Consider the following 14343-nt stretch of genomic DNA (forward strand, 5'->3'; position numbering starts at 1 on the left):
ACTATATAATACCTTATTCATTAAATTAATTGATTAAAATTATGGAAATGCGTCTCTACCGGTTTGTATACAAGATAGTAATCCTCTCGCTGTTTCCGGTCGAGCCGGAAGCTGTTTTTTGTTGTTTACATTCTTCGAGGGGTCTGGCTAGCCAACTATGACAAAAATGCTAGGAGCTTTTCCAAAATAAGGGGTCACAGCTGATGGGGTTTATGTATTGATAACAGCATTTATCGGTGTTTTCTCTCTGCTGTTGTTCGGGTCATGGCCGCAGCTCGCTGCTGTCTCTGGCTGACGTTACCCCTCGTCCTGCTGCGGTGGCCGGGGCTGCTGGTCGCGGCGGAGCAGGTCGCTTTGGTGGAGGTTTTCCTGGAGCAGCGGCCCGGTGTCAGCACGCTGCTCCAGGGGGAGGTGGTGGAGTCCGGCAGCTGGAGCTCCGAGCACCGGGAGGGGGACCGGGATGAGCTGGAGGGGGAGCTGGTCCTGGTGAGCCAGAGAGGAGTCATTTATTATCCAAACTACAAAGACCATGAACACTTTCAAATTCTCTCAGCATCATGTAGAAAAAAAAATAGAAAGTTTTTTATGAGTGATCATCTTAATTATTATGTTAATAAATATGGTATTCAGGAACAAAATTACCAAATTTATGAACACTTTTTTCAGTCAGTTGCTAATAAAAAAAAATGTTCTTCCAAATTAATTTTTCACATGATTTTAAAGTAATTCTGATCTATGAAATGGCACATTCAGGTGATAACTGGCAGATGTCAGACTATTATATATATGCTGTATTTTTTTAAATCAATGGATTAATAATGTACAGAAATGGCAACGTGTTAGCAAAATATGACACCAGAGCCCTCTAAAATAGCCCTTATTTTTTTTTCTAGAGACTTGCTGATCACTTAAATTACTTGAGTATAAAGTTTTTGAAAAACTCACAGTGTGTCAGTGGCTGAGTGGTTAAAGCAGGAGCCCCATGAATGAAGGAAGTGTCCTTTTGGGTCTCAGGTTCAACTCCCGCTCAAGGCCCTTTATTGGATGTTGTCCCCACTCTCTCTCCCCCTTTAACACTGTTGATTTCTTCTACAAAACACACACACACATAAATATATATATATATATATATATATATATATATATATATATATATATCGGCATATTGTGCATCCCTAAAATTAAGGCCACAAATGTGGGCATAAACTTAAATACTTAGATAAGGATACTATTTTACTCTGAGCAAGGCAAGTTTTGGGTACAAATGTTGCGCCTGTTTTCTGTCTTTAGGTGCAGAGTGAGGAGACGCAGGTGAGCGCGGGAAAAAGCGACGACGAGCAGGAGCCGTGGATCGGAGTGGTTCCCGTGGAGATGGACGACAGCAAAGCCTCCACCGGAAACCAGGAGTCCTTTGCTGATGCGATGGTCAATAAGGTAAGAAATTCAATTTCCTTTGAATCTATAGAGCATTTTGTTATTACTAACATTGACTTTTGTTGGGAGAAATGTAACATGAATCCTCTCTGTTAAAGATGAAGCGAGCGTTGGTCCTCGGAGCTTCTGCGCTGATCATTCTGGCTCTCAACCAAAACACTGTCAGTGAGGTAAATCTGCACAAACTCAGCAGCTTTTGTCTCAAAATGTGCCATCGTGGAGTTCTAAAACCCTGTCATTCACGTGTTGTTATTTTGTGGTGTACTTGGGAAGAACAGAACTTGACGAGCTCTATCAAAAAAAGATTATAAATTACATTGATACTGGCTGGAAACTTTAATTTTTTTGTTTATTTTGGAAAATAATTGAAGAAATGAAGCTTTAAAGACATTTTGTGCAGGTCATTTTATTTTTTCATTTTTAAAAAAATATTATTTATAATTATTAGTAGTATTTATTTATTGTTAAAGACTTTTTTAGGCTTTTGCCTTCATTTGGAAAGACAACTTTACAGAACAGAATATCTTTATTGTCATTTTACAGATGAATACAACGAAATTCACTTGCACTGCCTGAGTCGGGCTCAAATAGAATAAAAGTGTGTAAGATAAATAAATAGTAAATAGTAAAAATATTATACATAGTATTAAGACATACAGTATCAACATTCATACACACAGAGTATTGCACAGGATTTTAAGGTGCTTCTGAGGGAAGTGCTGAGTGTTTTAGTCAGTGTGGTGACGGCAAAACCAATCACTGAGCACCGACTCAAGGAGTGCTGAGCCGCTGCATGTACGCGTGCCGCCATATTTCACTAAGCATAAAAGTGGGCGTAAGAGAGGGGATGACGTGCAGCAAGTTGGAGTCGAACCCTCGGCTGCTGCAGCGAGGACACAGCAACTGAACATGCAGCACCCGCTCTACCAGGTGAGCTAACAGGCACCTGCAGGTCAGGTTTTAAATCTGCCTCTTTCTGCTGTAGATGGATCTGTCTCAGGTGCTCTCCAAGCCCATCATTGTGATCCAGACATCTGAAAATGTCACCAAGCTGATCGGAGCTCTGCTGAGGTACCAAACATTTGATTACTTATCACTGAACATTTGATTATTACTCTTTTTCCTCACCAGTGATAAAAAGCGACAGAATACCGCCTCTGTTTATTGAATCAGATAAGTTACCACCACGTGTCACGTGCTTCCTCAGTTTGAGGCTGCGGTCAGAGAAAACAGTGCTTTAACAAACACGATTCTACTTCAACAAAAAGTTTCAGCTCCAGCCATGCATGAACCTAAATACATTTAAACTGTCTGTCTTTTTTTTCCCCCCGAAAACACGGGCCATAAATCAAAGAGCAACTTGGCAAGAAATGTCCCTCATATTGCAAGAAAAGGTGACAAGAAAATTACCGTTAAAAAAGGAAGGAAAGCTGCATTCATAATTTTATATGTAAAATAATGTTACAGAAATGTTATTTCATTTGATTTTTACCTTTTTCCTGGTACCTTTCTTGTTTTGGTTTTATTACTTATTTTCAGGAAACTTTCTTTTGATTTTATACTAATATGTTGTTAGGTTTTGGGCCATTTCATAAGTTCCTCATGGCCTTCTTTATATGTTTTTTAAAGAAAATAAGCCAGTTTCCAGAGTTCACACAGCTGAGTGACACCAACGCCACCAAATCCCTGCTATTTCTTGTATCACGTTGTTGATGATGGAATATTTCCTGCAGTCCAGCGCACAGCATTTCATACATAAATTATCAATAAAGAAAATATCTAAATTCATGTCTCAGCTGCCTTAATCTGATCATTCATAGTAATCCGGTTAGTGTGTGTGTGTAAATTTAATCTCTGCAGGTCTTTATTTGCACTAAGTCCGCGTTCTCTCTGCAGGGGTCTTCAGGCGACAGCAAAAATCACGTACAAGACGATCCTGCAGGACAACCTGGTGAGCCGCTCGGTCTATCAGCCGACTGTGTGTTTGTCAGTTTGAAGCATCCTCCGGTGGTGAGTGAACAGGCTGAGCTGACAGTGAGCTCATGCTGCTGTGTGTTCGGGCAGGGAGCCACGCTCACGCTGTGGTCCAGCTGCGGTCGATCGAGAGGAGGGCGCTACGGAGAGTGGCAGGGGGTCATCTGCACGGGAGAGACCAACTCTCAGGTCCAGGTGGGGGAGCCAAATCAACACATCGTCCAGATAGATAGATGTACCGAAGTTATAGCAGCATGTTTTAAGTTGCACAGGAGCAGTAAAAACACAGTGATGCATATATAACACTAGAAGAGAAAAAATATAGTTTTTTAAAAATAAATTAAATAATATTTTTCATATATATAAAAAAAACAAACTACAGGATATTCTGTAAGAATAAGAATGTATCTGTTAAATATCTACAGAAAATAAAATACAAAGAATACACTATAATTCACTTAAATATACTAGATAAAATACAAACATGCTAAATACTTAAAAAAAATATTAAAATATACAATAAATGTTAAATACTGTTAAATACAGAAAACAGTGTGCAAGTGAGGTGTTCATAGTATGCACAACAGTTACAGAGAAACAGTCTTTTGTAACTAAAATCTGAAGTCCCAGGCTCCCTCCAACAGTGCTCAATAAATATGTAAAAAAAAAAAAAAGAACACACAAAATGACAAACATAAAATAATGCGAGTTAAAATAAAATAAAATATAAAATATGAAATAGGGTAATATAAATCTCCATAAACATCGTAAAGAAAACATTTGATCCATACATCTGCTTAAACACTGTGCCACTTTGCAAACAGTAGAATATTGTGATTTTATTCTGTTGAATTTATTGTATTTGGTATTTTTTATGTTTTTTTATTCTTTTTTTTATTTTATTTTTTATGCTGTATGATTGTCTGTTTTGCACTGTGTGTTGAGCCACATCTAAGACGATTTTCTGTCATGACAGAAAAAAGTTTTTCTGAATCTGAGAGTAATTTCAAACGAATGAAACAGAATGTAAATGTATATGCATAATTGTATATTCAAAAATGTATTTATATACGTATTCGCTGTGATTCTGCAGAAGTACCTGCAGAAGCTGTGGGACACGGTCCTCCTGGTGGCTCTGATCCTCAGCACCGGAGTCATTGTCCAGGCTCGCTGGCAGTACCAGGACCACCAGCTGAACGACGACCTGCAGGTAAAATCTCTTTGCTGCTGATGTTATCACAGGTCATATGACGTAAGTTTTTACACTTAAACATTTCTGTGCTGAAGATTTTTTTCTCATTGGCTGCTACATCACGACGATAAACGACGATGGAAAGTAACTAAAAGCATTTATTCGAGCATTGAGCTTTGATATGCCTGCCCTGCATTCTTATTAATTTAAGCTCCAAAAGTTAAAAAAAATATCATCCAGAGCCTTAACCTTCAAAAATTACCTTTCAAACTACTCTTTTTAAAACCAAAAAACACATTTTTGAATTTATATTGGTAATGTTCAATAACGTAACCCGACAGCTTCTCCTTTTCGTGCCTTTTTTATGTACCGTTGCCGGGGGCGTTATGTTTTTCGGTTGTCTGTCCGTACGTCTGTCTGACGGTTCGTAAGCCAATTCTTTTAAACGTAATTTCTCAAGAACATATTTGGTGAGATTTAGCACAAACGTCAAAGTTCAAGGTTATTGTTTCCTCATCTGTCTCAGTCTTGTGACCATCATAACTCACGAACACCTGGAGGGAATTACGTCAAATTTGGCAAAAACGTTCAACTTGACTCAAGGATAAACTGATTAGATCTTGGTGGTCAAAGGTACCAGTGACCTTACGTTCATGTCGTTCTTGTGAAAGCGATATCTTAAGAACACCTTGACAAATTTTGTTTAAGTTTGACACAAACATTCACTTTAACTCATCAACGAATTTATTAGAATTTGGTGTGCAAAGGTCAAGGTCAATATCTGACGATGGCTTTGAGAGACTTTTCTCAAATTTGGTACAAACGTCCACTTGGACTCCAGAATGAACTGATTAGAATCTGGTGGTTGAAGGTCAAAGGTCACGGTGACCTCATACAGCATGTTTATGGCCATAACTCAAGCACCCTCGAGAACTACCTTGAAATTGCTGTTTGTACAGATCTTCTGTTTGAGAAACGTCCATGTTTCCACAGAAATGGATGTAAACTGTTAGTGCAGCTTGATTAGTGCGTGGAGGCATACATCCATGTGCTTAAAAATACGTCAAAAATCGTGTTTGCTCTCCTATACTGAAAAATCTTTGTTCACAGTCTGGGAATATTGCATTTTATAATAAACCAAATCATTAAGTTTCATGGATTGGAAATTTAAAAACACTGCGTTAGTGTTTGTACAGTGGAAACTTTTGTAATAGAGATGCAAGTAAATGTTGATGACAGATGACATTTTATGTCCTCATTGAGATAACGAGATGTGATGTCTGCTTTGTTTTCGTCCTCAGCTCTCTCCTAAACAGGATGTCCTTAAGAGAATGTCTTCCCTAAAGACCAAAACATACCGTCAGCCCAAACCGCGGTGTGACCCGTCCCAGCTGGGGGAGACGGACAACTGTGCCGTCTGTCTGGAGCCGTTCAACAACAACCAGGTCCGCCAGAACTCCCACGTACACGCACTCCCTGATTTAGACTTGGCTGCATTTTCTCCGTAGTTGAATTCAGGAAGACAAGTTAAGAAGTGGTAATAAAGAGTGAGACACACTCCTGTAATGTGCAGGACGTGACTGTGCAGTGACATGATATAAAGTGTCGGTGTGTCTTGTGTTGCTGTCTCAGTGTCTGCGGGTGCTGCCGTGTCTTCATGAGTACCACAGAGACTGTGTGGACCCCTGGCTGCTGCTGCATCACACCTGTCCTCTGTGCAAACGCAGCATCCTCGGTGAGTTCATTTTAACAACACAATCTGTTTGACTGTTTTAAAGACATATTTATACCGGAGAATTTTTTTGAGACACACCGTACTATGAATTTTAGGCTATAACTTTTATTTGCTGTTTTGGATGATGTACCATACTATGACTTTTTCATGCTATATCGTCCAAAACAGCAAATAAAAGTCAAAGTATGTCATAATATGCTTCTGTTTAATAAGTCATAATATGTTTGAGGGGTCAAACATACGAAAATATTGCCTTTTTGGCCATTTTTTTGTTACACTAAATTATGAGGTTTTTAGCCTTATTTAGCCTTTATTCCCACGTTGTAAACAAAAACACGTCTCTACAAGCTATCCTATATCATTTTCAGCCATTTTTAGGAGGGGTCAAAATTTGACTTTTTCGACATACTATACTATTGCCTTGTTTGGCCATTTTTTTGACATGCTAAATTATGAGGTTTTTTGGCCTTTTTTGGCCTTTATTTCCACTTTGTACAGTATAACACGTTTGTTGAAGCTATTCTATGTCGTTTTCAGCCATTTTTAGGAGAGGTCAAAATTTGGCTTTTTTCGACATACTATACTATTGCCTTGTTTGGCCATTTTTTTGACATGCTAAATTATGAGGTTTTTTGGCCTTTTTTGGCCTTTATTCCCACTCTGTCTACTATAACGCCTCTCTACAAGTTATTCTATGTCGTTTTCAGCCATTTTTAGGAGGGGTCAAAATTGGACTTTTTTCGACATACTATACTATTGCCTTGTTTGGCCATTTTTTTGACATGCTAAATTATGAGGTTTTTTAGCCTTTTGTGGCCTTTATTTCCACTTTGTACAGTATAACACGTTTTTTGAAGCTATTCTATGTCGTTTTCAGCCATTTTTAGGAGAGGTCAAAATTTGACTTTTTTCGACATACTATACTATTGCCTTGTTTGGCCATTTTTTTGACATGCTAAATTATGAGGTTTTTTGGCCTTTTTTGGCCTTTATTTCCACGTTGTACACTATAATGCGTCTCTTGAAGCTATTCTATATCGTTTTCAGCCATTTTTAGGAGGTGTCAAAATTGGACTTTGTTTCGACATACTATACTATTGCCTTGTTTGGCCATTTTTTTGACATGCTAAATTATGAGGTTTTTTGGCCTTTTTTGGCCTTTATTTCCACTTTGTACAGTATAACACATTTTTTGAAGCTATTCTATGTCGTTTTCAGCCATTTTTAGGAGAGGTCAAAATTTGGCTTTTTTCGACATACTATACGATTGCCTTCTTTGGCCATTTTTTTGACATGCTAAATTATGAGGTTTTTGGCCTTTTTGCCTTTATTCCCACTTTGTACACTATGACGCGTCTTTATAAGCTATTCTATGTCGTTTTCAGCCATTTTTAAAAGGGGTCAAAATTTGGCTTTTTTCGACATACTATACTATTGCCTTCTTTGGCCATTTTTTTGACATGCTAAATTATGAGGTTTTTTGGCCTTTTTTGGCCTTTATTTCCACTTTGTACAGTATAACACGTTTGTTGAAGCTATTCTATGTCGTTTTCAGCCATTTTTAGGAGAGGTCAAAATTTGGCTTTTTTCGACATACTATACTATTGCCTACTTTGGCCATTTTTTTGACATGCTAAATTATGAGGTTTTTTGGCCTTTTTTGCCCTTTATTCCCACTTTGTACACTATGACGCGTCTTTATAAGCTATTCTATGTCGTTTTCAGCCATTTTTAAAAGGGGTCAAAATTTGGCTTTTTTCGACATACTATACTATTGCCTTCTTTGGCCATTTTTTTGACATGCTAAATTATGAGGTTTTTTGGCCTTTTTTGGCCTTTATTTCCACTTTGTACAGTATAACACGTTTGTTGAAGCTATTCTATGTCGTTTTCAGCCATTTTTAGGAGAGGTCAAAATTTGGCTTTTTTCGACATACTATACTATTGCCTTCTTTGGCCATTTTTTTGACATGCTAAATTATGAGTTTTTTTGGCCTTTTGTGGCCTTTATTTCCACTTTGTACAGTATAACACGTTTGTTGAAGCTATTCTATGTCGTTTTCAGCCATTTTTAAAAGGGGTCAAAATTTGACTTTTTTCGACATACTATACTATTGCCTTGTTTGGCCATTTTTTTGACATGCTAAATTATGAGGTTTTTTAGCCTTTTGTGGCCTTTATTTCCACTTTGTACAGTATAACACGTTTTTTGAAGCTATTCTATGTCGTTTTCAGCCATTTTTAGGAGAGGTCAAAATTTGACTTTTTTCGACATACTATACTATTGCCTTCTTTGGCCATTTTTTTGACATGCTAAATTATGAGGTTTTTTAGCCTTTTGTGGCCTTTATTTCCACTTTGTACAGTATAACACGTTTTTTGAAGCTATTCTATGTCGTTTTCAGCCATTTTTAGGAGAGGTCAAAATTTGACTTTTTTCGACATACTATACTATTGCCTTGTTTGGCCATTTTTTTGACATGCTAAATTATGAGTTTTTTTGGCCTTTTTTGGCCTTTATTTCCACTTTGTACAGTATAACACGTTTGTTGAAGCTATTCTATGTCGTTTTCAGCCATTTTTAGGAGAGGTCAAAATTTGGCTTTTTTCGACATACTATACTATTGCCTTGTTTGGCCATTTTTTTGACATGCTAAATTATGAGGTTTTTTGGCCTTTTTTGGCCTTTATTTCCACGTTGTACACTATAATGCGTCTCTTGAAGCTATTCTATGTCGTTTTCAGCCATTTTTAGGAGGTGTCAAAATTGGACTTTGTTTCGACATACTATACTATTGCCTTGTTTGGCCATTTTTTTGACATGCTAAATTATGAGTTTTTTTGGCCTTTTTTGGCCTTTATTTCCACTTTGTACAGTATAACACATTTTTTGAAGCTATTCTATGTCGTTTTCAGCCATTTTTAGGAGAGGTCAAAATTTGGCTTTTTTCGACATACTATACGATTGCCTTCTTTGGCCATTTTTTTGACATGCTAAATTATGAGGTTTTTGGCCTTTTTTGCCCTTTATTCCCACTTTGTACACTATGACGCGTCTTTATAAGCTATTCTATGTCGTTTTCAGCCATTTTTAAAAGGGGTCAAAATTTGGCTTTTTTCAACATACTATACTATTGCCTTCTTTGGCCATTTTTTTGACATGCTAAATTATGAGGTTTTTTGGCCTTTTTTGGCCTTTATTTCCACTTTGTACAGTATAACACGTTTTTTGAAGCTATTCTATGTCGTTTTCAGCCATTTTTAGGAGAGGTCAAAATTTGGCTTTTTTCGACATACTATACTATTGCCTTCTTTGGCCATTTTTTTGACATGTTAAATTATGAGGTTTTTTAGCCTTTTTTGCCCTTTATTCCCACTTTGTACACTATGATGCGTCTTTATAAGCTATTCTATGTGGTTTTCAGCCAGTTTTAGGAGAGGTCAAAATTTGGCTTTTTTCGACATACTATACTATTGCCTTGTTTGGCCATTTTTTTGACATGCTAAATTATGAGTTTTTTTGGCCTTTTTTGGCCTTTATTTCCACGTTGTACACTATAATGCGTCTCTTGAAGCTGTTCTATGTCGTTTTCAGCCATTTTTAGGAGGTGTCAAAATTGGACTTTTTTTAACATACTATACTATTGCCTTGTTTGGCCATTTTTTTGACATGCTAAATTATGAGGTTTTTTGGCCTTTTTTGGCCTTTATTTCCACTTTATACAGTATAACACGTTTGTTGAAGCTATTCTATGTCGTTTTCAGCCATTTTTAGGAGAGGTCAAAATTTGGCTTTTTTCGACATACTATACTATTGCCTTGTTTGGCCATTTTTTTGACATGCTAAATTATGAGGTTTTTTGGCCTTTTTTGGCCTTTATTTCCACGTTGTACACTATAATGCGTATCTTGAAGCTATTCTATGTCGTTTTCAGCCATTTTTAGGAGAGGTCAAAATTTGGCTTTTTTCGACATACTATACTATTGCCTTGTTTGGCCATTTTTTTGACATGCTAAATTATGAGGTTTTTTGGCCTTTTTTGGCCTTTATTTCCACTTTGTACAGTATAACACGTGTTTTGAAGCTATTCTATGTCGTTTTCAGCCATTTTTAGGAGAGGTCAAAATTTGGCTTTTTTCGACATACTATACGATTGCCTTCTTTGGCCATTTTTTTGACATGCTAAATTATGAGTTTTTTGGCCTTTTTTGGCCTTTATTTCCACTTTGTACAGTATAACACGTTTGTTGAAGCTATTCTATGTCGTTTTCAGCCATTTTTAGGAGAGGTCAAAATTTGGCTTTTTTCGACATACTATACTATTGCCTTCTTTGGCCATTTTTTTGACATGCTAAATTATGAGTTTTTTTGGCCTTTTTTGCCCTTTATTCCCACTTTGTACACTATGACGCGTCTTTATAAGCTATTCTATGTCGTTTTCAGCCATTTTTAAAAGGGGTCAAAATTTGGCTTTTTTCGACATACTATACTATTGACTTCTTTGGCCATTTTTTGACATGCTAAATTATGAGGTTTTTTGGCCTTTTTTGGCCTTTATTTCCACTTTGTACAGTATAACACGTTTGTTGAAGCTATTCTATGTCGTTTTCAGCCATTTTTAGGAGAGGTCAAAATTTGGCTTTTTTCGACATACTATACTATTGCCTTGTTTGGCCATTTTTTTGACATGCTAAATTATGAGGTTTTTTAGCCTTTTGTGGCCTTTATTTTCACTTTGTACAGTATAACACGTTTGTTGAAGCTATTCTATGTCGTTTTCAGCCATTTTTAGGAGAGGTCAAAATTTGGCTTTTTTCGACATACTATACTATTGCCTTGTTTGGCCATTTTTTTGACATGCTAAATTATGAGGTTTTTTGGCCTTTTTTGCCCTTTATTCCCACTTTGTACACTATGGCGTCTTTATAAGCTATTCTATGTCGTTTTCAGCCATTTTTAAAAGGGGTCAAAATTTGGCTTTTTTCGACATACTATACTATTGACTTCTTTGGCCATTTTTTGACATGCTAAATTATGAGGTTTTTTAGCCTTTTTTGGCCTTTATTTCCACTTTGTACAGTATAACATGTTTGTTGAAGCTATTCTATGTCGTTTTCAGCCATTTTTAGGAGAGGTCAAAATTTGGCTTTTTTCGACATACTATACTATTGCCTTCTTTGGCCATTTTTTTGACATGTTAAATTATGAGGTTTTTTGGCCTTTTTTGCCCTTTATTCCCACTTTGTACACTATGACGCGTCTTTATAAGCTATTCTATGTCATTTTCAGCCATTTTTAGGAGAGGTCAAAATTTGGCTTTTTTCGACATACTATACTATTGCCTTGTTTGGCCATTTTTTTTGACATGCTAAATTATGAGGTTTTTGGCCTTTTTTGCCCTTTATTCCCACTTTGTACACTATGACGCGTCTTTATAAGCTATTCTATGTCGTTTTCAGCCATTTTTAGGAGAGGTCAAAATTTGGCTTTTTTCGACATACTATACTATTGCCTTCTTTGGCCATTTTTTTGACATGCTAAATTATGAGGTTTTTTAGCCTTTTTTGGCCTTTATTTCCACTTTGTACAGTATAACATGTTTGTTGAAGCTATTCTATGTCGTTTTCAGCCATTTTTAGGAGAGGTCAAAATTTGGCTTTTTTCGACATACTATACTATTGCCTTCTTTGGCCATTTTTTTGACATGTTAAATTATGAGGTTTTTTGGCCTTTTTTGCCCTTTATTCCCACTTTGTACACTATGACGCGTCTTTATAAGCTATTCTATGTCATTTTCAGCCATTTTTAGGAGGTGTCAAAATTGGACTTTTTTCGACATACTATACTATTGCCTTCTTTGGCCATTTTTTTGACATGCTAAATTATGAGTTTTTTTGGCCTTTTTTGGCCTTTATTTCCACTTTGTACAGTATAACACGTTTGTTGAAGCTATTCTATGTCGTTTTCAGCCATTTTTAGGAGAGGTCAAAATTTGGCTTTTTTCGACATACTATACGATTGCCTTCTTTGGCCATTTTTTTGACATGCTAAATTATGAGGTTTTTTGGCCTTTTTTGCCCTTTATTTCCACTTTGTATAGTATTACACGTTTGTTGAAGCTATTCTATGTCGTTTTCAGCCATTTTTAGGAGAGGTCAAAATTTGGCTTTTTTCGACATACTATACTATTGCCTTCTTTGGCCATTTTTTTGACATGCTAAATTATGAGGTTTTTGGCCTTTTTTGCCCTTTATTCCCACTTTGTTCACTATGACGCGTCTTTATAAGCTATTCTATGTCGTTTTCAGCCATTTTGAAAAAGGGGTCAAAATTTTTTTTCGATATACTATACTATTGCCTTGTTTGGCCATTTTTTTGACATGCTAAATTATGAGGTTTTTTGGCCTTTTTAGGCCTTTATTTCCACGTTGTACACTATAATGCGTCTCTTGAAGCTATTCTATGTCGTTTTCAGCCATTTTTAGGAGGTGTCAAAATTGGACTTTTTTCGACATACTATACTATTGCCTTGTTTGGCCATTTTTTTGACATGCTAAATTATGAGTTTTTTTGGCCTTTTTTGGCCTTTATTTCCACTTTGTACAGTATAACACGTTTTTTGAAGCTATTCTATGTCGTTTTCAGCCATTTTTAGGAGAGGTCAAAATTTGGCTTTTTTCGACATACTATACTATTGCCTTGTTTGGCCATTTTTTTGACATGCTAAATTATGAGGTTTTTGGCCTTTTTTGCCCTTTATTCCCACTTTGTACACTATGACGCGTCTTTATAAGCTATTCTATGTCGTTTTCAGCCATTTTTAAAAGGGGTCAAAATTTGGCTTTTTTCGACATACTATACTATTGCCTTCTTTGGCCATTTTTTTGACATGCTAAATTATGAGGTTTTTTAACCTTTTTTGGCCTTTATTCCCACTTTGTACACTATGACGCGTCTTTATAAGCTATTCTATGTCGTTTTCAGCCATTTTTAGGAGGTGTCAAAATTGGACTTTTTTCGACATACTATACTATTGCCTACTTTGGCCATTTTTTTGACACGCTAAATTATGAGTTTTTTTGGCCTTTTTTGGCCTTTATTTCCACTTTGTACAGTATAACACGTTTGTTGAAGCTATTCTATGTCGTTTTCAGCCATTTTTAGGAGAGGTCAAAATTTGGCTTTTTTCGACATACTATACTATTGCCTTCTTTGGCCATTTTTTTGACACGCTAAATTATGAGTTTTTTTGGCCTTTTTTGGCCTTTATTTCCACTTTGTACAGTATAACACGTTTGTTGAAGCTATTCTATGTCGTTTTCAGCCATTTTTAGGAGAGGTCAAAATTTGGCTTTTTTCGACATACTATACTATTGCCTTCTTTGGCCATTTTTTTGACATGCTAAATTATGAGGTTTTTGGCCTTTTTTGCCCTTTATTCCCACTTTTTTCACTATGACGCGTCTTTATAAGCTATTCTATGTCGTTTTCAGCCATTTTTAAAAGGGGTCAAAATTTGACTTTTTTCGATATACTATACTATTGCCTTGTTTGGCCATTTTTTTGACATGCTAAATTATGAGTTTTTTTGGCCTTTTTAGGCCTTTATTTCCACGTTGTACACTATAATGCGTCTCTTGAAGCTATTCTATGTCGTTTTCAGCCATTTTTAGGAGGTGTCAAAATTGGACTTTTTTCGACATACTATACTATTGCCTTGTTTGGCCATTTTTTTGACATGCTAAATTATGAGTTTTTTTGGCCTTTATTTCCACTTTGTACAGTATAACACGTTTTTTGAAGCTATTCTATGTCGTTTTCAGCCATTTTTAGGAGAGGTCAAAATTTGGCTTTTTTCGACATACTATACTATTGCCTTCTTTGGCCATTTTTTTGACATGCTAAATTATGAGGTTTTTGGCCTTTTTTGCCCTTTATTCCCACTTTGTACACTATGACGCGTCTTTATAAGCTATTCTATGTCGTTTTCAGCCATTTTTAAAAGGG

At 36.3% G+C, this 14343-nt stretch overlaps 1 protein-coding gene across 1 annotated transcript in view; it reads left to right on the top strand.

The window, feature by feature from the left end:
• Positions 1 to 109: 109 nt before the first annotated feature.
• The window catches only part of rnf215 (ring finger protein 215), a 41360-nt gene continuing 27126 nt past the window's right edge, over positions 110 to 14343 (top strand). The window contains exons 1-9 of the mRNA XM_042488298.2: positions 110 to 486; positions 1291 to 1434; positions 1533 to 1604; positions 2420 to 2505; positions 3331 to 3385; positions 3499 to 3603; positions 4502 to 4618; positions 5902 to 6045; positions 6233 to 6335. Of these exons, the coding sequence (XP_042344232.2) occupies positions 265 to 486; positions 1291 to 1434; positions 1533 to 1604; positions 2420 to 2505; positions 3331 to 3385; positions 3499 to 3603; positions 4502 to 4618; positions 5902 to 6045; positions 6233 to 6335 (1048 nt within the window). The 5' untranslated portion in view covers positions 110 to 264. The remainder of the gene's footprint in view (positions 487 to 1290; positions 1435 to 1532; positions 1605 to 2419; positions 2506 to 3330; positions 3386 to 3498; positions 3604 to 4501; positions 4619 to 5901; positions 6046 to 6232; positions 6336 to 14343) is intronic.

The sequence above is a fragment of the Plectropomus leopardus genome, chromosome 4 (assembly GCF_026936395.1).
Source record: "Plectropomus leopardus strain MGB_pleo_1.0 chromosome 4, ASM2693639v1, whole genome shotgun sequence".
Taxonomy (NCBI): Eukaryota; Metazoa; Chordata; class Actinopteri; order Perciformes; family Serranidae; genus Plectropomus; species Plectropomus leopardus.